This window comes from Harpia harpyja, chromosome 7 (assembly GCF_026419915.1).
Source record: "Harpia harpyja isolate bHarHar1 chromosome 7, bHarHar1 primary haplotype, whole genome shotgun sequence".
Classification (NCBI taxonomy): domain Eukaryota; kingdom Metazoa; phylum Chordata; class Aves; order Accipitriformes; family Accipitridae; genus Harpia; species Harpia harpyja.
In genome coordinates this window covers 46480308-46504864 of record NC_068946.1, presented here as the reverse complement: position 1 = coordinate 46504864, position 24557 = coordinate 46480308, and the positions used below count along the sequence as shown (strand labels likewise).

At 40.9% G+C, this 24557-nt stretch overlaps 1 protein-coding gene across 1 annotated transcript in view; it reads left to right on the top strand.

Annotated features, from left to right (window-relative positions):
- Positions 1-15863, top strand: part of SNX4 (sorting nexin 4) — a 34017-nt gene extending 18154 nt beyond the window's left edge. Inside the window, 8 exon segments of the mRNA XM_052792673.1 lie at positions 3985-4057; positions 5610-5671; positions 7194-7259; positions 11391-11480; positions 12750-12849; positions 13694-13839; positions 15243-15357; positions 15698-15863. Coding sequence (XP_052648633.1) covers positions 3985-4057; positions 5610-5671; positions 7194-7259; positions 11391-11480; positions 12750-12849; positions 13694-13839; positions 15243-15357; positions 15698-15745 — 700 coding nt within the window. The 3' untranslated portion in view covers positions 15746-15863.
- The last annotated feature ends 8694 nt before the right edge of the window (positions 15864-24557 follow it).

The window sequence follows — 24557 nt, the reverse complement described above, 5'->3', positions numbered from 1 at the left end:
TTCATCACACCCTAGGTGATGTGAGGAGGGTAAAATGAGAGCTTCTACTTCTGCAATAGTTAGAAACATTAGTGTGCAGCAGTAGAGTCAAGAGATGTTGCTGTTTGCCATCAATAAGCAACAGAGACCTGTATGAAGTACCCTTCTGGGTTCATCTGCTCTCCAGTAGTGGCAATAGGAGATGCTATTTAGGGAGAGCCCATGTGCCTGACTGCTTTCTGTTGTCTGTTCCCTTCGTACTTCCCTAGCATCTATGGTTATTGTATTAAGGACGTTAGAGGGCACATACCTTTTTAAACCTCTTTGTAGACTTATCTGTGAATTGATCCAGTCTGTCCTTTTTTATTGTGTTTGCTTTTGCAGACTTCTGTGACAGCAAGGAAGCTTTTACTTAGGGTTTAATATAAAAGGTAACGTTGACGAATGAGGTGGAAAGACAGCAATTCTCTGTAGTTACAGGTGGAATTGGCCCCTTGTTTGAATGCTTCATCCTCCGTCACCTTTGTTTGTGGCTAGTAGGAGTTAGCTTTTCTTGCTTTCACGGGAGGGAGACTTTGCTGGTAGTCTGCCTATAGGTGTAGGTGGGCAAGGCTGGTTAAGGCTGAGATGAGGAATATACTGTTATCTTTCGAGGTAACTTAATGTTTCAGAAAGCAAAGCTGTTGTGAGAAGTGACTTGGTAAAAGGCAGGAAAATAGTTAATACGAGGAAAACATGTGGAAAGGCTTGTAACAAAAACAGTCCCTGAGTATCTATCTCTCAGTAGAGACTTCACAGCACATTAAGAGATATGGCACATGCTTTCAGTTGTATTCTGCCAGCTAGGTAGCTTCCAAATTGAACTTTTGGATACAAGTTGTATAATAAATAACTGATGAACATAACTTGTACTTTTTTGTAATTCAGGGAGAGCCTTTTAGCATAGCATGTGTGACACTAACAGGAGGAATAGCGCCTTGCTCTGCCTAGCACACTTAGCTTGAGCTGCCAGGAATTTGATGCCTTGCCCCCTGCATTACCTTTGATGCTTGTGTTACTGGGTGGTAAAGTGGTTCAGCAAGCTCACCTTGCTGAAACAAAAGATCTGACTGCTGTGTGGAGTGTAGGCTTTCAGGTTCCCGGACCAGGAATGGTTCAGGTGAAGAATAGCTACAACTCCCAGTCTGGATTGCCTCGTGGTCCTGTTGAGCTGCACCCTTCAGCTTAGAGCAATGTGAGGAGCTTTAAACAGCTGAAATGATGCTGCTTTAGGAGTTCAACCTCCTCCTGTGGGAAGCAATTAATATCTTTAATGGTGGAATTATATGGTGATAAAAATGTGGTACTCAGAGGTAAATTTGTATCTACTGCAGACCTCTTTAATTTGGCCTCATGGCACCCATCCTCTTGTTCTCTTTCTGTGCTTTATCAAAACAGTAGCTTTCTTCTTGGTAAAGGTTTCTTTAGAAAACACTAAATCCTTTCCTAAGGCAGAATAAAATAAAAAAAAAAGTAAGTCTCCTTTTTTTGTCTGGTTAGTTGGACAAGTGGCTTGTTCTTCAGTGAACAGTTCTGTTCTTGTAATATCTTCCTTCACAAAACAGGAAAATGGTACTGCCCTCCCTGATGTAGGAAGGAGTACTGCTGAGTCAAATGCACAAAGTAAATAACTTAGATTGAAATGCTGTCTACTGTAAATGAAATTTTCTTCTTTGCCATTACTGTAAAAGATACTTTTGAGAAGAAACCTGGTGGTGATCCTAGAGAAATGTGACCTGATCTGTTCTTCATTTGTGTCTGAAGTTCTACTTAATAGCTCAAATAAATATCTAGACCATGTTGGCCATGGCTGCAGAACCAGTAAAACCAAGTGAAAAGCACTAGTTTAAAAAAGCCTCAGCTACTGAGTGCCAAAACTATGTCTCGTTTCACACTTCTACTGTTATGATGCACTGGAAAGTAAACATCCTTTTGTGTGCCTCACCAAACTTAGTTTGGAAATTACTTTATAATTATGTGATATTTTTACATGAGCAATGAGTAGGACTTAAGTAAATACTTAAGAAATAAACCTTTGATCTGCAACACCACCAGTCTCTTAAAAGCAGTTTTTCCTGAAAAATTATATTTGTAAAATTTTCAACCTTCACAGAAGATGGGCAAAAAATAGCATCACTTTGGTTTATGCTTTTCTGAGACAATAAAAAGAAGACAGCTTAGTTCTGAAGTAGTAATTTTTTTATTATTCTTTTATTTTTTAATGGAGGAGGAATTGGCATGGGGAGAAGATGTATTGCTGCTGGAGTCCAGGATACTGAAGGTCCTCTTAGGTTCCTGACTCTTGTCTTCAGGCAATATGGCATTCTTAAAAGCTTTCTTGCCACAAAACAGGATAAATAAAACTTTTCATTATAAATTTCTGGAGTGGAAAGAGGAGTCTTCCTGAGCTGAAGGCATGCTTTTTAATCTTTTGTTTTCAGTTCAATTATTTCAAATATCTTCACTGTACGTGTCTGCAGCTGTCTGACATGCAGCCCTGGTGCATATTTTATAAAGTGTAAACTGAAAAGATTGCTCTCTAAACCCCACTGTGCAGATCAATGACTATATTTATTTTTCCCATACAGTTTCTCTGCTGGCTTTTAAATCTTTTTATGTACTTTAACCCTGTGTGTGTCATAATCTTATAAAAGATGATCCTTGGAGATCAAAAATACTAGAAATAGTAATAAAGCTTCTACTTCCTGAATTTAAGGAGGACAATATTTTAGCGGAAGACTTCCTGGCAGGGGAAGAAGAGGTGTTAAATGAAAAACCCTGGAATTTCGTACTTGGTCACCCAAACCAAGTGACCTGACTCATTTCAATAAGACCTCTTGGGTACAAACTGTTCTGAAATACAAAGCCTAACTGTGTGCCTGTGGTGGGAGGAGGGGTGAAGTTGTTTCTTTTTTATGCTTGAACATCAACCTGGAAGGCTAATCTTAGTCTCCCATTCCTGAATTCTAGTTGTGTTCTTCCATGTTACTTATTTATTTTCAGATCATTGTTTAGTAATTTAGGTAAAGCTGTTCCTGGCTTCCCATCTGGATGAAGTCTGTTCTTGTGTACCAAAGTAGGTCATGAGTTAGACTTGTGTTTAGTAGTGAGGGTCTACATATACAGAAGTGGCTGTTGCTCTGGCTTAATTGGTTACCTGTCACTAGCAAAGCTGTGGCAGCTGCCTCTGCTTCATGATTAGCATGAGCTAAATGTATCAACTCAGACTACTACCAGGGCTTAACTGGGCTGATTGATAAACTGCCTCTTTCCTTCGGTAGTGGCAAGCCAGCAGTGTGCATGTGGTCACTTGTGATGGGTTACCTGACTGGTACCTTGCTAAGCTGTAGTGACTTGATGGCTTTTAGCCGTGTGAGACTCCTGTGCAGGTACGGGTCTCAATAGGGTTTCGTACATAACTGGTAATGATTATCGTACAGCCTAGCCTTAGAGGAATTGTGATAATTGTGAATGTTTCCTTGAACTTCTGAAGAGCTATGCTTAAAACTGGCTAGATGGCAGCTTGAAAGCAAAGTATCTTTGACAGATCGGATATGTGAACACATTTTTATTAAGAAGTATGTATACTTCAGCAGATTTTGGCTTTGTACATATTTGAAGCTTTTGTATTCACTTATGCTTGCCTTTATAAATCCCATTTTTAAAAAAACCCAACACAGTGATGTAGTAATTTCAGTTAACTACTTATATTTCATAAAAATTTAGCTCTTAAATTGTTCTGAACCTTCACAATTTACATAAAAAGTAGCAGTTATGCAAGTGTTGGGTTGTTCGCTTCAGGGAAATTAAACTCTGTAGTCACTTCTTTAGGAGTCTTCAACTAATTCCACCTCAACATAATCCAGGCTCAGTCTCCCTGGCTGTAGCGTTGTGGCTCTATCTTGCATTCTGTGAAAGCTTGCTTTCATGATGGCTAATGATGTACTATCTGTTTCCTGCTCCCAGGAGATTTACTGAGCTAAAACACTATAGCGATGAACTGCAGTCTGTCATATCACACCTTCTGCGAGTCAGAGCTGTAAGTATTTCCCATGTGTGTCGTGACAAATAGTATAATTTATTTCTAAGGCAGTATTTCTTGTTTAGTCAAGAGAACTGGTATATGTGCTCTAGAGTACAGGCAGTTTTGCCTAAGAGAGTCTGGCTCTGGAGCATGGGGCAGGAGATGGTGGAGGGGGTGTGCTGACTTAGTACAGATTTGGGGGGAAAAGAGTTCCAAATGTGATGGTTGAGTATGACAGTCATTGGAGGAGCAAACACATGCATGTTGCTAATCTGTCCTCTCCCCTGATGGTCATGTATCAGAGGGAGGTGTTTTAAAGAGAATAGAGATGCCTGCTTCTCTCTACTCAGCAGACTAGTTGCTTTTGCTGGATGTCTGGGCTGGGAAGGGCCCCAAAACACAGTTTTTCTGGTCAGACATCTAATACTTTGTTTTCCAGAGCTTTTAGTATGAATTGTGTATGCTTCCCAGCACACTTTTTCTTTTTTTGGCTTGTTCTTCAATCTGTAATGAATAATGCTCTTTCTAATGATGAGAACAATTAATGTCATGCATGACGATACTCTATGGGTTGAGAACGGAAATTTTTTTTTTTCCTAAAGTCACAAAAAGGAAATAAGAAATTACAATTCCAATAATAAGGAGCATGATACTGCTTTTTAGTATATTCAACAGGGATTTAATTTTTGATGGAAACTGTGCAGCAGAGAGGACAGTAATGGATTGCCTTGTGGAGCTGACGTTCTTGAGAGGATTAATCACTGGTGTTCTACTAACGCTGCCTTTTTCTCAGGGCTGTGTATGTGTGAGATCTGTTGGGCAATTTGCTTATGTTTCCTTTTTACTGCTTTGACAGCCAAATATTGGTAATTCTTACCGAACTTCAATCTCATTTATTGGTACATCACAATTACAAGGGCATTATCTGGGTTACAAGTCACACTTCAGAGTGTACACGTGGTCTTTTCTGAGATTGTTGCCAGCATCATAGTGCTGGCTGCAGCAGGTACTGACTCTCCAAACAGCTGAAATGACCTATCTAGCTTGAGCAATAAGTTCTGCAATGGATAGCTCATTTCCTTTCCTTCATTTCGCTGAGCTGGATGGAAAAATTGAGTCACTTGTTAGAATTTAACTGAAGCTTTCCCTACAGTCTTGGTGACAGGATGGACTTTTGTCTTGCCATAGTTATGTTAAATAAGCAAGGGTATATATAAATTTGGCATTATTTGGGTAAAGGAGGCTATGCCTTACATCTGGTTATCAAAAACTGAAGGTAACTTGATTATTTGTGGTCTCCATAGGCATATCCTATACATGAGCGCTTCCAAAGAAATACTTGAAAAGTTACTTTTCAATATAGCTTTGATTGTGACTTCAGTGTTCAAAGACTTAATGCTGTTGATTTTTCCTTTAGTAGTAGCTTATAGTAGTAGCTTAGATTTAGGCCTAATCTTGTTTACCTTTGTAAAAACATTAAGGCTTTAGCTTGAAGTTTGTATTTGGGTTTTCACAAAGCAATTGCAGTTGATGTTGATGACCAAAACCTGACTCTAAAATGTTTTAGAGGGTAGCAGACCGGCTATATGGTGTCTATAAAGTCCATGGCAACTATGGAAGAGTATTCAGGTAAGAGTTCATACAGTTTTTAAATATACACATAGACAGAGCAATGTGGGGAGAGAAAGAGAGAGAGAATTTGTTGGTTGTGTTGTTATGCTTTTGAAAAGTGTATCTGAAACATTTCAATGTCTGCCTTGAAAAACCTCGTATTGCAGTACTAATGAGATTTCTGTGTTGGATATAGTGATCTCTGGATCTGCTGAACTTAGTCTCTAGTGGAAGACTTTAGCTTTTTGTTTTGTATTCCAGACCTTTGGGACTTTTGTCGTTGCATTGGCATTCTGTTTCTTCAGGAAGTAACTTACTACCTATTTTCATGCAGTTGTCTCTGAAAAGCTTCTAGGCCCTTTTAAGGGTTAAAAATCAACAACTATATCCAATTTTAGTACCTTTTAAAAGTGATTTTCCCAATCATTTTTTGATTTATATGAGTGAATTGCATGCTCAAGTTTTCCATCTCGCTGGAGAATTAAAGAATCTAAACTTCTGGTTAAGGGAAACCTCCTGCTTCTACACACTGTTCAAGTGCTAAATTTAATTCTCTGGGTTAATGGATTGCAGATGTCTTTCTCATTGGGGGTTTTAGAGTGAAATTAGGTGTAGTTCTGTAATAACACAAAGACAAACAAATGTCAACATCAGCAGAGTGGAATGTTTATGAAAAAGTGAAGGACAGAATAGATGCATTAGACATAAATTATGTGAAATATAAGGGGAGCCCCTCCTTTTTTCTTGTAAAAAGAGTTGTGGATGTAATTCTTGTAACTAAGAAATCTCATAAGGTTTCACAAAGCTAAGAACACCATTAAAATTGCAGTGTACATACTTGGATGTCCAGAATAAGTCTCTTGCTGTCTTTATTGTAGCTCTGTTTCCTTCTTTATCTAAATGATCTCCCTAATGTGAATAGGTAGTTGCAGTAATGAGAGGGTTGTAAGTTGAGATTTTTTTAATGACTAGAACTAAACAGCAGTCTAGTATGAAAACAGAAAGCAACATACAGCAAACGGTTTCAGGAGCAGTAAAATGCTTGCAAATGTCAAATCCCACCTTCTGGTTTTTGGAATGAGAGGCTTCTATCTGATGTGTTGCAAGTCTGGAAAGCTTGGTTTCTTCTTGATGAGCATGTTAGACCAAATTCTGTTTTAGAAAGTTCCCTTCCCCCTACCCCCCAATTTATTTTAAGTTCTAGGTGTTTTTTGGGTTTTGGGGGGTTTTTTTGGTTTTATTTTTTAATTGATTTTCAGCTATTTAAACACAACTCTTTCTGCTCAAAACCAATCCCAAACTAAGTATATTTGTGAGGATGACTTTAGGTGTCAGGGATAATTGTTTAACAGAGTGCTGTAAATAGCCTTGCTACATTGTCAGTGCTGCTCCTTAGAGGAAGACAACAGTTTGGCCAAGTCTAACGTTGAGGCAGTTTCAATTCAGGTGTCACCTGGAAGGAAACTATATACAGGATGCAGCTTATTAACTTCCTTTACCCTTCATGTGTGATGTTGTTTCTCGTTTGTTTTTCCTACAGTGAGTGGAGTGCAATAGAAAAGGAGATGGGGGATGGGTTGCAGAGTGCTGGCCACCACATGGATGTGTAAGTACTGACTGAATATCTGATAGTTTGATGTAAGCCAGATGTAGAATTCTCCCTCTTTCCTCTCTTTTCCCTCAACCCCAAAGTACTAACAAGTAGAGTACTGAGAAAGTTGGGGGGGGCGTTGTTTTTAGGTATACAGTGTTTCTGTGACTTGGATACAGGCACAATTTTAGCATCCGTGTACTGTATTAAGTAGCTCAAAAGGTCTCACGAGAACCAGAGGCGTTTCTTTTTTTATTATTATTTTGAAATTGTAGAAGTGTTTGGAATTCTTCCAGTTTTTCTTTTAAGCTACTATGCCAGAAACTGGTGGAATACAACTTTAACGTACTGCAGACCTGATAAGATCTGTTTGGTTTTGATAGCAGCATTTTGTACCATGCAGTAGATGGTACACAGATTTGGACTTAATTACAGAGAGTTAAGAAATTTAATTAATCAGCATCAAAACTCCAATGGATTCTTGCAAAAATACTGTCTGGGTGTAATAAAGTTGAGAATCCTCCCTCTTTGCATCTTTAGAGTCAGTTGGCAGAGTACATGAAGCACAGCCTTCAAAATAAGAGTCCAGCACTTCAGAGTGCTCACAGAAAGTGGTATTGTAGGCTCATGCTTTCTGCTTTTCAGGTAGTCATATATAGTAAGTGAAACAGTATAACTTCTCATCACTCTGATTCCTTTTCTATAATCGCCAGTACAGATAAGTAACAACTCCAGCAAGAGGTGGAAACTATATGACACTTCTTCATACAGTATTTTTACTGATAAAGTGTAATTTGTGTGGAAGTAAAGCTATCAGTTTTAGTTTACAGTGCAGATTTACGTATGTACCACTGCTTGGTTGTTATTGGTGTTATGCCTTGTCAAGTGGAAGGGTTTGAAGAGCCATGCCAAACTCTGCCCTCAGCTTCTTCAGAATAATTTGCTTTTTATCTGATCTTTAAGAATTTGAACCCCTCTGGATAATTTATTCACACTTCTGTGTTTTGGCTAATATGGTGGTTTGCACCCAAAAAAAGGTATAGTATTTTTTAGGTAGAGGGCTCTGAGAATAAAGAAATGGAGAATGCATTCTGCTTTCAGAAGAAAATAATTGAAGTGAAGATGGAATACAGTGTTAAGCACCTACTGCAGTATGCAGAAATTGAAGAGATTATGAAAACATGGTATAATATAGAGGAGTTAAGGAGGCACAAGTACATTTTCAGTTGTTCAGATACACCACACTAAGATGTCAAACACCTAGAAATGTGTAACCAACTGAAAGATTTGGGTCTCACTTCTCAGGAGCCTGAGCCCTCTCCACACATCCGAGACGTTTAATATTTCTGTCTGTAACACAGTTAGGGTTAAAGATCCAGAGAGATGGCTGTGAGTTTCTGGGTAACTTTAATCACTGCATGAAGTCTGAGGTAGCTTTCATTGTTTGGTCTGGCACTCTCATACAACAATAATCTCTTACTGACAAGCAAGCAAGAAGCAGCAGCCGTGAGATTCAGGAACTGATTCAGTGACCTATGTGGTCTCCTACCAGTAAGGTTCATATCTATGATCTCTTGAAAGTATAACTTATCAGTCCAGTTACTATTCCCATAACATTAGACAGGAGTTTATTGCAACAGAAAGCTACTTCAAGAAGGTTGCCTAATATAGATGTTAAACTTAAAGACTAATTTAATTATTCTCTATCTGCCCCATATGCTGTAGTCTTTATTAGATGTTTATTTAAACTTTTGAGTTGTTATTGTTTAGTATGATCTAAAACTGCTTAATATTTGGAGAAGACATCCCAAAGCTTCTCTGGGTGTTTGCTGTATAACAGCATGAGACTTGCTAAAGTGATAGAAAGCAACAGAGTATGCTGAGAAAGCTCAAGTGAATGGCTGTAATTCTAGCATTTAAAAGATGAAAGAAAAAAATGCCAGACCTTTGACTTCTGTCCTTTATACTATTAATGAGTGACCCTTTATCTCTGTATCAACTAGACTGTCATTACAGGTGGAACCAGTCTAAACTAAACCAGGGGTTTACTTGACGATTCCCACGAAGAGTGGGAACTTGTTAGGTACCTTTAGAACTTAACTGCAGTGTTTCTCCTTAAGATTTTTTCTGGTTTGCCTACCTGCTTAGTACAAACCAGTATTTAAACTTCAGCTTAAGCAGTCAAAAATATAGCTTGTCGTACTACTGTTTTTTTTCAAATCAAACTTCTAAGTGTTATTGTGAAAACCCTGTCTAGGTAAGGTGGGGTTTTGTTAGGTGTTCTTTTTGTTCGGTTTTTTGGAGAGTTGTTCTGCCACAGATAAGGTCTAGCACTGCTCTAAACTTAGAACTTACTTGTAACTGAAGTGTGGTCCACGTGCTGCCCTGAGAAATCTAACCACTATACTAAAATTATTGCACTTCAGAACTTAAAAATAGAGAGGGTAAACCACTTATGACCTGTGTGGCTGCAGGATTTTTTCAGAGCAAGTATATTTTTTAACAGTTCAGACTTATTCCTTACTTTGATTCATAATGTGAATTCTTGTTCTGTCTTTTCTTTTATCCCTTCTACTTAAACTGATCTGCTGTTGCTGGTCACTTCATATGTTATGCTTATTTATCACCAATAGCCTTGGTAGGGCTTTTCCTGGATGTGCCATGTCTTTGATTTTGTAGAGCATCAAAACAACTCATCTTGCTTGCAAACTTACAAAATTCATGAACAGATGGGCATGTCTATAGCTCTTCCTCAGTCTTCCCATTCTTCCAGTTACTCTGCAAGTAGCTGCTTCCTCTTCGAAGAGCCTTAGTTTGCATGCCCTACTGAGCAGGCCTGAGGATAACTTTCAGCAGGAGCGTCTCCCTTGGATACCTCCCTTAGATTCCAAGGGGTCTAAATGACCTTGTTGTTTCTTTTAGAGCTTGCAGGAGGGATTTCTTGTTCTCTCCCAAGTCATGTTACCAGCTCCCTTTCAGCTTGAGACTCTGCTACTTCTTCCATAGATCTAGTTACTGGAGAGGCACAGGAAGAAAGAGAGAAACTCAAAGGCTTTGCAAAAAGTTTAAAGCCAAGAGGTACTGTAATTAACATTTGGGTTGCATTGTGCTGGTCACTAGACAAGCATGGACATATGCTTGCTTCAGAGAGCCTGCAGCTGTGCAAGAGATTGCCACATACTTGAGAATCCAGACTGAGTTAGCAGAATGGGTGAAGACATTTGTGATGGGATCTCATTCATTCTGTTTATTTCCAGTGGCACACGCCCTGTATTGCGGGCTAAAGTGGCATCCTATTTCTGTCACTGTGCCGAGTGAGATATGCAGTTACCTCTTAGTTGTAGGCCTGTCCTTGCAAATGTGTCCAAGCACAGTCATCTTGGTTAGTGAGAACCTATTAAATACTGTTCAATAAGCAACACAAACTAGAAAAAGAAAGTGGTTTTTGCCATTTTTAGGAAATGTCAGCCTAAATGACAAAACTCTTACTGAATGCAAGAGCCGCGGAGTTGGTCCAAGCCTTTGTACTTCAGATTTCTCCCTAAAAGGAAGGCTTAAACTTCTTGTTGCTCTGAATTGATATGCCCGACTTACACAGCAGACAAAGCAACAGACTTTCAAGGAGCTGAAGGACTTAATGTCATGGTGTTCAGAGCACCACTGTGAGTTCTCTTGTACTCAGGCTGAATAACGGACAATGAAAGCAGCCTCTTTGCTTTTCAGAAGGTATGATGTTCATGTTCCTATGCCTTAATGCTTTAAGCCTTGCAGGATTTCTTCTGCACCATGTCTTTTTTGCCTTGGTGCTGCCTATTGACAGTCCACTGAAGAAAAGGCATGAATTATTTTTCTTTTCCTGTAAGAAAAACTGCCTCATCTTCAGCAGGAAGCTTGTGATAGATCTTGTACTTGTCAAAAGATTCATTGTAGTAACAACCAAAGAAACAGGCCTGCAGGAATGTTTATATCAGCTGATTCAGAGTTTAATTAAAAACAAAGGAAAAACCCTTTTTGGAAGTGCCTTTCACTGTTTTACTTTGTGACTGGTGTTTCTGTCAAACAGGTGTCCTCCCTTGTTACTGTATGTGTAATCCTTAAAGGTTAAATTAAGGAACTTTATATTTAACCATGGCTGTTTTTCACCAGATATGCAGCTTCTATTGATGACATACTGGAAGAAGAGGAACATTATGCAGATCAGCTGAAAGAATATCTCTTCTATGCAGAAGCACTACGGTATGTACAGAAGTGTATAGCTCAAATGGAAGCTGTAGTCCTTTCTTCTAACATTGTGTTGATGTTGAATTTAGTTTGGTATCATCTTCTGTTCTCCAAGAAGTGGAAATTTCAATGATGTGGAATCTCCGTGTTCTCACCTGTTATTTTGCTTTCTCATATTTGATTGCCATGTGGGTGGCAATACAAATTAGAACTGAGCTGATCAATAGTGAAATGGCAGAAATGTTAAATCTATATTCTGTGAAAGGTACTGCTGTTCATTCCTCTGGTTACACTGTTTCCTTGGCTTCTGGTATAATAGTGCCCCAATGTGCTGAAAGCTTCAGCTTTCAAATGAGATAGGCCAAACAGAGCTGCTACAGCCATTACAGATTCCAGCAAGTTTCAAAGTGCTGTATATAACTTTCATCTGCTCTACAGTATTGTGCATCTAAATACTGATTTTTTTTTTTTTTTTTTTTTTAACATTAGCCTTTATAGGGCAGTCCACCCTTAACAAGTGTAGATACAAAAGCAAATTGCTTTATGCTGTAAGATTGCACCTGAAGCTATTGTGCTTTCCACGGCCTGGCTCTGAACCTCTTGGAGAGGTCAGTAGCGCTGTAGAGAAGCGGGTTGGTGAGTGTGACTGCTGCTGTGTGGGAACCCAGGGCACTAGTAGCTTCTCCTGGGAGACGAATGTACATCTGGCAGTGGAGTATGGATGTAGCATTGTCAGCCCACACAGAACTGGGACTTACTGCAGGTGGCCAGAGGAAACTCTCCTCTTTTCCAGATGAAAAGCACTATATGAATCTAGGAGCATGGTTTCTTGTTTCATTGTTTAAAAAAATAAAATGTGAAGAATTTTATGATTGACTGATACATTGCTGCTGTGACAGGTACCCTGTCCAGGTACCTTTTGTCATAGTTGTGATTTTTGTGTAATGTATTTTGAATACAACTATTTTACAGTGGTGTCCTTAAGTAGGTGGTAGGGCTTGTATTGCTGAGAGTGTCTTGGATTGAGTCTAAAAAGAGGAGCAGAACGCTGCTGTACTAAGAACTTTCTTTATACTTTGATCCAAGCTTGCTTAACTACAGCATTTGCGGAGTTATGCATTCTGTGATAAGGCTGTTGAATTCGAGCTAGATAAATAACTGAATGTGCAGCCTGCCAAAAAAAAAAAAAAAAAAAAAGCCTGATGCCATTTGTAAAGTTTAAATGGAGGGAAACGTAGCAAAACAAAGTATTATGTGACAGATCTTTCATTGCTTACTTTTCAGGGCAGTTTGCAGGAAACACGAACTAATGCAATATGACTTGGAAATGGCTGCACAGGACCTAACATCTAAGAAACAGCAGTGTGAGGAGCTGGCAACAGGAGTGAGTCTTTTTCCACTTTCTTTTCCAAGATGCCTCCTTTTTTTTTTTTTTTCTTTTTAAATTTATTTTTTATTTGAGCCAAGTTACTTAGAATGGCATTTAAATGGCACTAACATGCTGGCCACCGCTTATGAGAAGTGGTATCATATGAGCTGTAGGCACCTGAGGTTTAAAGTAACTTGGTTCTTGGTGACATAAGCTGTTTGTACCAAACTTCTTTTATCGAATACTGAGCAAGTAAAGGGTTGCAGGAAGTATGACCTGAGCAGGATAACACAAACAACTCTATCCTAAAGGTCAAAACGTCGGGAATTCTGAAAGGCTTCCTCTGCCTTTTGAAAGGAGGATATTATTGATATGTGGCATTAGTCCCTTTTATATGGAAGATAATGTTACTTAAAACATTATCTGAAAGTGGTGACTTAAAGTTTAGAATTCTTAATATTGCTGTTGGATCTATTGTTGTTCTATACAGAACTACTTTATGGCTTTTCTTTCTCATACAGAACACAAGACTTAGTTGCTTTCCTACTTCAGTAGGAAAACTGCCCTGAAAGGTTACCCATATCAGTGGAATGACTCACTTATAGTCAAATCCACAGACCAGCCTTAAAGAGTTTGAATATCAAATTACTTCCCATTTTGCTCATTCTAATGTGAGCCACCATACCTCCCATAGCTACCTATCAATTAATGAAAATCTCATTCACAAAATGGAAGTTAAAGCAAAAATTCAGCTGAATAGTAAGAATAAGCCCAAATGCTGGTAAAAATCTGGAATAATGTCTTCTGGCTGTGGCTGTGCTCAGGAATCCCAAACCTAGAGTGTCTTTGTTTTTTGTAGACTGTGAGAACATTCTCCCTGAAAGGGATGACCAGCAAGCTCTTTGGGCAGGAAACCCCCGAGCAGAGGGAAGCCAAGATAAAGGTTCTAGAAGAGCAGATACAGGAAGGAGAAGAACAACTTAAGTCTAAAAATCTGGAGGGCAGGTAAACGGGCTTGACTTTTTCAAAGAAAACACAGGGCTTGTCTTAGCAAAAGTCCTTGACTGGATGCTCTTGAAGGTGTTTGCATTTTATAAGTGTTTTTAATATATTCTTGGTGTTTATGAGCTGTCTATAAAAGCTCCTGTCAGCTGCAAGTTGTGAAATAAAGTACGGTACATGCAGTTAGCTTCTGGTCTGAGTGTATGGCTTATGTAAAACCTGATGACTTTCCCAGTTACTGAGCCCACTCTAATGGCTGACTTGCATGCTTTTGTGTTCAGCTAGTAATATGTTTAGCAGGTGGGCTTGTAGGTCTGCAGCTGAATAGCCTTAAGACTCAAAAGCTGATTTGCTTCAAATACAGTATTTAGTTTGGTTTATGTGTATGGGTCCTGAGCTCATGTTCTGCATGTTCTCATATGGGGGACAACTGACTCCTGTTTGAAAGAGATTCGAAGTTCTGGTGAGTTGTGTTTGAATAACTGCCTCTCAGTGCTCTAATGAAATTTTCTTCAGGAATGCAAACATGAAAAATAGGAACTAACATTCCTAAAGCAATGTGATTGTGTCAGAACACGTTCATCATATAACACAAGGGGTAAATGTGGTATCTCCTAATATGTTAGGAATAGGGCTGGAAAGATAAGACTAGTTCATGAATAGTTCAAAACAACAAGACACTCAGTAAATGCAATTTCTTAATCATTTTGACAGAAGTACTGGAGATGTGCTTTTGTAGCTCTGGAAGCAATTTTCAAGTGAATACTTGCCTTGTATGCATAGTCCAGCACAAATGAAAGCTATGAATTACAGAAACCTACCTCCATTTTAGTTAAGGAGACCTGAAGACACATCAACAAACCAACAAAATTAATTCCTGAAGTGAATTGTCCAAGTCAAATTTGCATTGTAAATGCCTGTTGTACTTGAGTATCTCAAATCCTGATGACAACTGAGTTTTCACTTTGGAAAGATGAAGATTCTGACTTGACAATTGAAAAAGAAACGTGCAATGTTGTGTGCTGAATGTTAGCATAAAGATAGTTAGTTACCTCAACAGACTCTGTGGAAAAAAGTGTATTCGGAATTATGCTGGTTCTATGGCAGTGATGCTTACTGGGGAAAAAAAAACAACCACCAAACCAAACAAACAACCCAACACATCCTGTGAAACTGATGCTCTAGTTTGAAAACCTGAAGAAGAAGATGGAGAATTAGGTGGTAGTGCCAGTTACAAAATGTGGATGCTTTGGGATGCATAATAATCACAGGACTTGGTCTACTGCCTGAAAGATGGAGCGCTTTGTCATACACAGTTTCTCTGCTGAGGGTCCAGAGGAAGGAAGATGAGCTGAGGATCAAACATGTAGAACACTTACTAACAGAAATATTGCTTTTAATTCCAGAGACTTTGTGAAAAGTGCCTGGGCCGACATTGAACGGTTTAAAGAGCAAAAGAATCACGATTTGAAGGAGGCGCTTATAAGCTATGCTGTTATGCAGATTAGCATGTGCAAAAAGGTACGTTTAGCTTGTGAAAGGCCAGGCTAGTGTATTTATCATATCAGCAGGGGATCAGATGCAAGCTTTCAATAACTAGGAACATGGCAGTCACAGAAGGTTGGAAGTCACTAGCGTAAAACCTCCCACATATTCCGTCCTGCTCTAACTCAGTGACATGTTAATGTTGATATATATTTGCAATAGGCAGTGTGGTCCAATTCCAGTGTGGTCTCTGCCTTATTCTTGCGTGAAGTTCTGTGGGACCTTTTTTGTAGAGTCTTCTGTGGAAGAAAGTCTGTTGATGAGGTTTGCAAATAAAGTGTATCTCCACCTATTGATTTTTAACTTTTTTTTAAAGGGAATTCAAGTTTGGACAAATGCAAAGGAATGCTTCAGCAAGATGTGATTATCTGGAAATGAATTCCTCCTCCAAGTGCCCGAGAACGGAAGCACAAATGTATAACACCAATGTTAAGTTGCTACATGACTTACATATAAATCATGAAATAAATGAGTTGAGTGAATAGTTTTTCTTTCTGCTGATTGTAATTGTTAATAAAGGACAAAAAGGACATGTTATTAAATGTTTAGCCCCAACTGCCACTTCTGTGGCATGTTTTATATGTGGTAGCAAATAATTCAGGGGTAAAAGAGTTACTGAAAACTACAGCTCTGTATTGGGGCAAAGGTATAGGGAAAGTTATCCCAGAAAGTATGAACTGAACTGTTCTGAGACTTGTGAAACACCATGCTCTGTAATGTGTAGATCACTTCCAGATGCCCTTCTTTTCAGTCCTTGCTGTTTAGAATTTTTAATGCTCAAGGGTGCTTTGGTTTTATAATGGGACACACAGTTGTGTTCTTGAGGTCTACACCGTAAGAGGACAAAAAATGAAATACTGTAACGCCTAGGGTTCATATTTAAATGCCTTTGCCTGTCCATAGGGAAATGTGCTTTTCCAGAGTTCAGGTTAAGCAGTCTCAAGCTCCTGAGATGTTTGAAACTCTACAGTAGAGGTGTTGTATAATGGTTTGATACAATATTCTGCATTTACTGGTTCCCACTTAAGTTTTGATATGGGCATTGATTTCTTATCAAACTTCTTCCTGCAAGTAAAGGAGACTGGTGATCCAGCTGAGCAGCAAAACCAAAGTCAAAGCTGGTAAGAAGCAGATGCAACTTCTGTTTGGTTGTTTGGAACTTGTTTACACTAGATGTGAATCTGGCCTGTGGTACCTCTTCTTGTAACTGAAGCAGTTTAGTTCTTCAAAGAATAGTTCTTAATGAAGATGCTGAAATAAAAAACCTCGTGCAACTTCTGTAGTACTTAACAGCAGTGATGTGCAGAATCCACAATGAACCAAGGTGTGTATTTGGCTCTTGTAATGATGTTTCAGTGTGTGTGTGTGTATACGTATGTGCATATATATACACCGGGATAACATGATTTGTAGTTACAGGTACTTACATTAAATGTTTCCAATTATGAAAAACACTTACCACTGTCTAATATTGGGCTTTTTCTACATACTTAATTAAAGTTCCCGAAGTCTTGTGGAATTTGTCAGACTTGATTGCTAGTCCTAAAGGAAGCTTTGTAATATTCTGTTGAAAAGTGTATTTAATTATTCTGGATTATAACACTACTCAGATTTTGTGGGGGTTTTTTTTGTTTGTTTGGTTGGTTTGTTTGTTTTTTGGTTTTTTGGGTTTTTGGGGTTTTTTTTATTATTATTTTTTTAAATATATACTCCAGGAAGTCCTTAAAGATTATTTTGATAAATTATCTAAATGTAGTTACTGATACGTCCCATGTTACTTTTGTCTCTGCAGCATTTCTTTTCTATAAAACCATTGTAAAGAATTTGTAGGCCTGGTGTACACTACAGCTTAAAACTCTGAAGTAAAATGCTGGTCACTCTGATAACCTGTGTTGGCTTTTTCAAAGCATATGACAGTGACACTCCTGGCTGAGAGATGATGTTGGGCAGAAAGAGGTGTCTCCATTTAACATTCACAAGGAGAAGCGTTCTGTTCAGAGGTTGCGGTATCCAGTTCCAATACAGGCTGAAGGACTCTTACATTCCAAACCAAGAAGTTGCACACTTGATGTATTCAGTAAACCTTCTAAAGGAGTGGTGCCTTAATACAATACCATGAGGCGCTTAGAGTAGGTATTTTTCATGCACTTTGATTTTTGGTAAATCTTTCTGGTGCCTCTTTCCACATTTCACTTGCTGTACAGCTTATTAAATGTATTAGTATGCCTTTTTTTCCTCGCTAGTTGTACTAAATTTAAGAAGGGAACAAAACTGTTCTTGTAAGTTTTGTGCCAAATAAGCTAAATAAAATTGCTCTTTGATATTTTTATGTTGTTTTTTTGTAAAAATGCTGTCTTCCCAATTCTGACAACTGCTGTTCAATTTCTTGAAATCAGTTCTTGTCCATCTTAGCTCTCAAATGGCCTCCAAACTTGCGTTTAAAATTTTAGTAAATTGTGCACAACTAGCTGATTTGCCTTTTAGGTGAAGAACATAGTGCTAAGGCCAAAATTAGATGCTTGTTACAAGCCAGCTTTGATCCCTGCTTTGTTTTTGCCCAAACAGCACTACCTGTCTGAATTTCATGTGTGTCTTCATCTAGGTAAGAGAAGATGCATTTGAAAAGGGTTTGCGTTGTTTGACAGAAATTGAGTGAAAGGTGAGTTAAGGATAATTTGCAATAACTGTATTTCTTTTACTTCTGCTGTTTCCAGAAAAGCATTGCGTGAGGTCTGTGTAGTTGTGGATCTTAGCCAACAGTGAAGGTTTCTCCCTGTCTTCTAGCTTTTTAACTTTTTAAGGGGAAATCATTTACTTAACCACATGGAAACAGCCATTAATGGAGTCCACACGACAAATGCACACTTGTGAAGTGTGCATTTTTCCAGTTACAGTGCAGATCTAATGTCTGTAACTCGATCCACTTTGCCTCAGTGAGCTTCCTTCAATTATCCAGTAAACATCAAAAATTGGTGGAAGGCCTTGAGGATAATAGCAGGTAGGTAGACCATTTTAACTTAATCTGGACAAAATGGCATATATGAAAGAGTTTACCTACATGGATCATCTGCTTTGCTGATGGAGCTGTCACTGCTGTCCCAGGAAACTTTGCTGGGTGGATTATCACCACTCATGCTATCCCTGACCTTCCTCGTTACTAGCAGGACCTTGACTTGTCAGTACCTTTTAGTTGCTACTGTTGCCTGCTCCTGAAATGTAGCTAGGGTAAGGGAGCCAGCTGAAATGGAAAGATAAAAGTATTTTTATGACTCTATTTTTTTCCAAATGTATTATTTCAGTATCTGGCATGTCAGCCAAAGCAGAGTTAACCTAGCAGCTGTGTGCAGGGACTACCTTGGCAAGTGCAGAGCAAATCTCAGAGCTCAAGTCCATGCTGAGGAGGTCGCCTTGTGCAGTTGAGCCAGAGGAAAGTGGCAGCTGTGGCCAAACACATGACAGAGCCAGTGGAGCAAGGCTGAAGTCCCAGAGTGGCCGGCTGGGCTGTGAGCTCCGCATCCTGGGAGAGACTGTATTTCCTGGTATGATTCTCCCTGCCACTGAAATTCTTCTGTGCGTTTTAGTTGAAACAACGAGAAACACTTTCAAATGTCCCCTAAAGGATTACAGGGAAGGAAGTTGTCTTAATTCCCCATGCTCTCTGTGCGATGGCAAGGTGGGGCTCTAATTTGTGTTTCCTTATGCCCTCCTGTTCTGCACATCTCTGGTGCCTCTGTCCTGCATTTGCTCCTAGAGCTCTGTGGGGAGGCACGATCTGTGTAATGAAAGTCCTGGTACAGGGCTGCCCTAGAAATAATGCAAACAAAGGAACTAGGTGGAATGAGAGCTAGTAAAATGGGAGCATAGGCTTTGGTGCCAAATCCAAGTATAGAATACTTGGTGTACCACCAGCAAAAGCAGTTGCCTTTGCTGCTGTCACAAAGTTAATGTGTGCTCTACCCCTGCAGTTTGAGTGCTCCCGCCTGGCAGGTTCCCTCCTGCTTCCCCAGCAGAGCTGGGGTTTCTCAGGGCAGGGGTATCTTGCAAAGGATGCGCATTCTTGATCCAGCTCCTGTAGAGACCTTGGCACTGCAGGAGAGTAACTTGTGTGAGCTGCTTCCCTCTAGTGGGTGGCCGCCGGGGAGGGCAGGGTGCTTGCTGCAGTGGTGGTAGACAGGGAAATGTCTCCCTTTAAATGGCAGAGGCTTCGCTGTCCCCCCAGCTGAAACAAGGAGGTCTTACGTAGGTCCCCTCTGCGGTATGACTGCGGTGAGTATCTCCTCCTGCTTTGGGCAGTCTGGAGAGCCCCAGGTTCCTGCGTAAGCAAAAGATTGTGACTCTTTGGCTGCTGTTTTCCGATGCTTCTTGGTATGATACGGTGTTATGAAAAGGGAGTTTGCAGTTGTCGCTTCTGTAGGGTTAAATGCAGAGGAGAAACGTTTTTTGCTGCCTTTTTAGTTGCTTTTGAATGGCTTGCATACTGGCCTTCCCAATGCTGTATTTTCTTTTTAAAAAAAAACAAAAAAAATAAAAAATTTTGCTTTGATTGGTTGCAGAAGGTATCTAAAACACAAAACAAAGCCAAGTTGGAAAGGATCTTGGGCGGACTTGGAGGAAAACAACTCCAGACAGTGGAAGTGCAGAGTATTTGGAGGTAAGGGGAGATGGCACCATGCTGGGAGAGGCAAGGGGAGGTTAAGCTGTATGCACGTGAGGGAAGATGGGGTTTTGAGGAGAGATGCACAGGAGGATGAGGAGGTAAGGAGGAGACAAGAGAAGGTGAACAGGCAGGAGGGAGAGCAGAGATGGGATGGGTGGAGGAACTGGAGAGGAGAACAGATGGAAAGCTTCTGTACCCGTGGGCTGTGCTGTGCAGGAGAAGGGGAAAGCAGCACTGTGTGGCCTCTGTTTTGGAGGAATAAAAAAAAGCGAGGGAAGTGGAAACGGGAGGTAAGGAAATTTCAAAAGCTGTCAAAGACACAGCTATATAATACTAATGATAGTAGCTAGGTCTGAGTGAAACTTGTGGTGGTAGTGACCGTGGTCTTACAGCTGTGTTCAACACTGATAATGGTGTAACATTTCTCTTGAGCTCAGATGGATTTAATTTTGTCTAATATTTTTATCTATTTTTAATATGATTGCTTTGAATTTTTTCAATTAAAAAAAAAATAGGAGAAAGCAGCTTCTGTCTTTAAAAACCCGGCATAGACTCTGTGGACACCCTGATCCTACAAACACCAGCGTGATCAGCCATGTGATCTGGGGGCCTGCTGGCTGACGCAGCTGTAAAACAGGCTGCCCCACATACCCCAAGCATCCCAGGGACTGCGATTGATAAATAGCTTCTCATCTGCGGCAAACGTTTTCTGTTATCTGTATATATCGTGGCGTACGATAACACCAATTACGTTCCCTTCAGAAAGTAGCTGTAAGTGGCCACAGAAGATGAAAAGCGACTTTGTGGTGAGCCTCCCCAGGATGCTGAGGTGGAAAATCATGTAGTCGAAGGGAAAAACGCAACCCCGACCGCCCTCTTGTGGGTCTGCAGCTCGGGCTCACTGGGGAGGGAATAAAACTCTGCGGCCGGAGGGAGGCAAATGCCACCGACTCCCCTCCTGCCGCTCAGAGGTGCGAGGGCCAGCGCAATAGCCATGGCGTAATGAGTGCCTAAACACAAAGGGGTGGTTATACTGGAACAGATTTCCATGCAGGATTTAGTGATGAATTCGTGGCTTGCTGGAGGTTGCTATTAATAACAGCATGTATTACGCTGTAATTTGCAGCTTGTGTGCAGGTTTCTCGGGTGCCTTTCACAACGGGCAAACGCTGCTGTGAGTTGGACTTAAAACACAGGTTTCTGAGCTAGCAGAATTTTTCCTTTTTTTTTTTTAATAACTGCTTGGAAGTGGTGCCGGCTGTGTCGTTGGAAGGAATGACCTGTGACTGTTTCTGTAAGCTGCACTGCCGTATAAGAGATGGGAAGGTCGCCCTTGCCCGGTGCTGCTTTGAATTAGCCTTTTCTGAAGCGTGTGCTCTCTGATCCCAACTTTGAACCTCTCCGGCGACAGAGAGACCAGACCTCATGATGGTTGTTCCAGGGCCTAAAAGCATAGACTTTATTTCCAGTCGTCTTTATCTTCCAAGCAAAGTGTTGGTGGGCTCCTACCTTCTCGCCTCTGATGGCCCTGCAGACACTGGATGCTCCGGGAGCAGCAAGGAAGAGCCATGGGCTCCTTGTGCTGCAGCAAGATCCCTCCTGGGCCACGCGGCAGAGCCGTACATCCCTCTCGTCCTGCGTCTGCCAAACTGGAGTGGCATTGCAATAGCCACAGCAGCCTTCCCGCTCTTGTGTGACATTCCCTGCTTTCCTCCATGGATCACGTCAGCCCCTGAGGCCATCGCTGCTCATTTCAAGCCACGTCTGGTGCTCCCGCTGTCTTTCAGAGCGGCTCTTCCCCCAGCCTGACCGCACCGGGGCTGCACGGAGCTGTGCCGGGTCTGGCAGCGAGGTGCTGCTCGTTTGCTTCCATCAGGTGACTCTGGTCACTGCTTCTCAGCAGTGAAGCCTCCCCTTCTTCTAGCAGCTCCCTAATCTTTTCAGCTCCATCACCCATGGTCTCAGTAATGCCCTTACTGCCCAGGCTGTTAGTAAAGAGGCTGACTGGCACAGACCCAATGCGAGTTCCCAGGGGGACCCCGCTACCCCAAAGAGTTCCTGTTTCCAGTTATGTCCTGAAGCCTTTGGCCAGATTTTAATTTATTTTGAGGAATGCTAAGCTGGCTCTCTGCTTTCTTATTCAGAGGGCTGGCCCAACCTGAATGAGGAAAGCTGTGGCATGGTGGATTGCTGCATTAATACTATTGCTCTATGAGGGAAACCGTAATCTATTAAAATGCGAATCAATTTGACAAGATCTGTTTTCCATGAACATCTTATTTTGCATTAATCTCTTTTAACTCTATATCAACTATTCTTTCCCCAGGGATTACTTTCAGACTGACAGGCCTATAATAATCCAATCTCTCTAACTACATATTTTTATAAACAGGCAAAATATTAGCCGCCTTCCAGCCTTGTGGAATCTCTCCTGAAATTCAAGACTTGTTGAAAATCAGTGTCCATGGTTCAGAGATCTCTCATGTTGGGACTTCTGTAAGTTTGAGAAGAAGCTATATGGATCTGCAGATATGGGCGTTAATTTAAGAAGCTGACGACTAACGCTGCACCCTGGGTGTGACTCAGGAGAAATTATGTCCTCGTGATGGAGCTAACGCACAGCTATGGTTAGTGAAGAGTGCACACAGAGTATGATTCGGTTTTAGCATCCTCCTATATGAAGCAAAAAGCATATCCTTACGTAGTTTAACGTGTTATTGCATTGTAACTCTATGCTGTTGCTGAAGTTTGACCAAACTCTCCAACATCTCAGAACTGAAGTGCTGAATTAACCTTTGAACCACGTAAAGTGTCAGGAATATTCACTGGTGGAGGGGGCTCATTTGTGGACCAGAGACACCATTTGGTCTGGGAAGCTGAACTATCCTCCCTCCAAAATCTAAAACCCTTCTCAGTGTTAAATCTCCCCTAAGTACATCTTGCTTCCTTATAGATAATTGATCTTTCCTAACCTCTAACTTCTCTCTATGGTTGGCTTTACCATTTCTCCCCTCTCCATAATACTTAACCTGTTCCTATTTCTCCTGTAAGCCAGGATAGTGATTTGAACATGTGTTGTCTTTTCCAATTTCAGGGTGCTTGCTTAAAAATATTCAGAAATAATTGTTGGTGATCATTCACTTTCTGTTCAAACTCCTTTTCCCTGCTGATGTAGTTACTGCTATTTTTAGCTTTAAAATGCTAAATACGTAATGCTTAGCTGGGTCTTTTTCTGTTTCCTTCCAACAAATATAATGATTGCAATTACAAGGCAATTTAGTGGTTGCTTGGTTTCATGTTACTTTTAAATTTGAAAACATTTCCTTTTTCTCTCCCATGTTGATGTCCACTATAGAGCTCCCTGTGCCAGAGTTAAATAAAAAAAGATGGTAAGCCAGGGAGCGGGGCTGTATTGCCAGCAAACACGTGAGCAGTAGGACAGATGCCTCTATGATGGTCCTTGGCAGATGGTCCTGGAGAATTTTTGACTCGATTCAGGTGAAGGCTCTCCTTCCTCCCTATTCCCATTACCGGAGCGGGATGGCTTTTGCACTGCGGTACTGGAGATCCCCGGCAAACACGCAGGGATCAGGGAGCCGGGTCTAACGGAGATCCTCCCGGAGGATCACGGGGCAGCAGGTTCCTGGTTTAAAGGTGTTGGCAGGATTCGTCTGGTCTCATGTGAGCGGAGGGTGAGCTGCTGCAGGAGCCCAGCTTTGGGAGCTGGTAACCTTTGTGTTGCAAGATCCCACTTTGGGTAGGTAGATAACAGATAATTTCCCCTCTATATCCTTAATAGGAGCAGGGTTGGAGGTAAGCACGGGGAAAGAAACCACAGAGCTCTGCAAGCCCGGCTGGAGGTTTGGGTAAGGTCAGGTTTGGCCAACGCAGGCTCAGCTGGTGGAAGAGTTTGTTTATAATTTGGCTTCAAGGACTGACTTTCACATGAACCTGCTGTGGTTAGGAGATAGCCCTGCTCAGGAGCTGAGCTGACGTTACTTTTTTCATCTGAGGAGCAACGCATGGGAGCAACACTGGCTCTGTGAGACAGAGCAGGGGGTGGGCACCTCAGGTTAGAAGGGCCTGTGTGGGGTGAGAAAGCACCTTTTGGCATCCTGGGCAGATTGCACTGCCTGGGTAGAGACGGTTGTTGGTTTAAAAGCGGTTCCTATTGTCTTTGCCAGAGGGTGCCCCTTCCCTTCCTCTCTTGCCACCTACCTTTCTGCCTTCCATTGGTGTTAATGCTTTGGCATGTGAATCTTTCCACCAGGTGTTGGTAACACCGCTGTGCCAAGTTTGTGCCTGCAAATGTGTCATAACAGTTGATTTTGTGTGTTACCCGCTCTGGCACTGCTGTGTAGGCAACAAGCCCGTTTCCTTCATCGCTTTTGTTCTGAACGTCCTGGCTCAACGGCTGCTCCTCTTCATCCTCCCTTCATGCTAGTTCAATCCCTCTTGAGTTGTTTAGCGTGCCTGAGCCTGTTGCTTAGAAAATTGGGGTGGCTTCTACTGATACGGT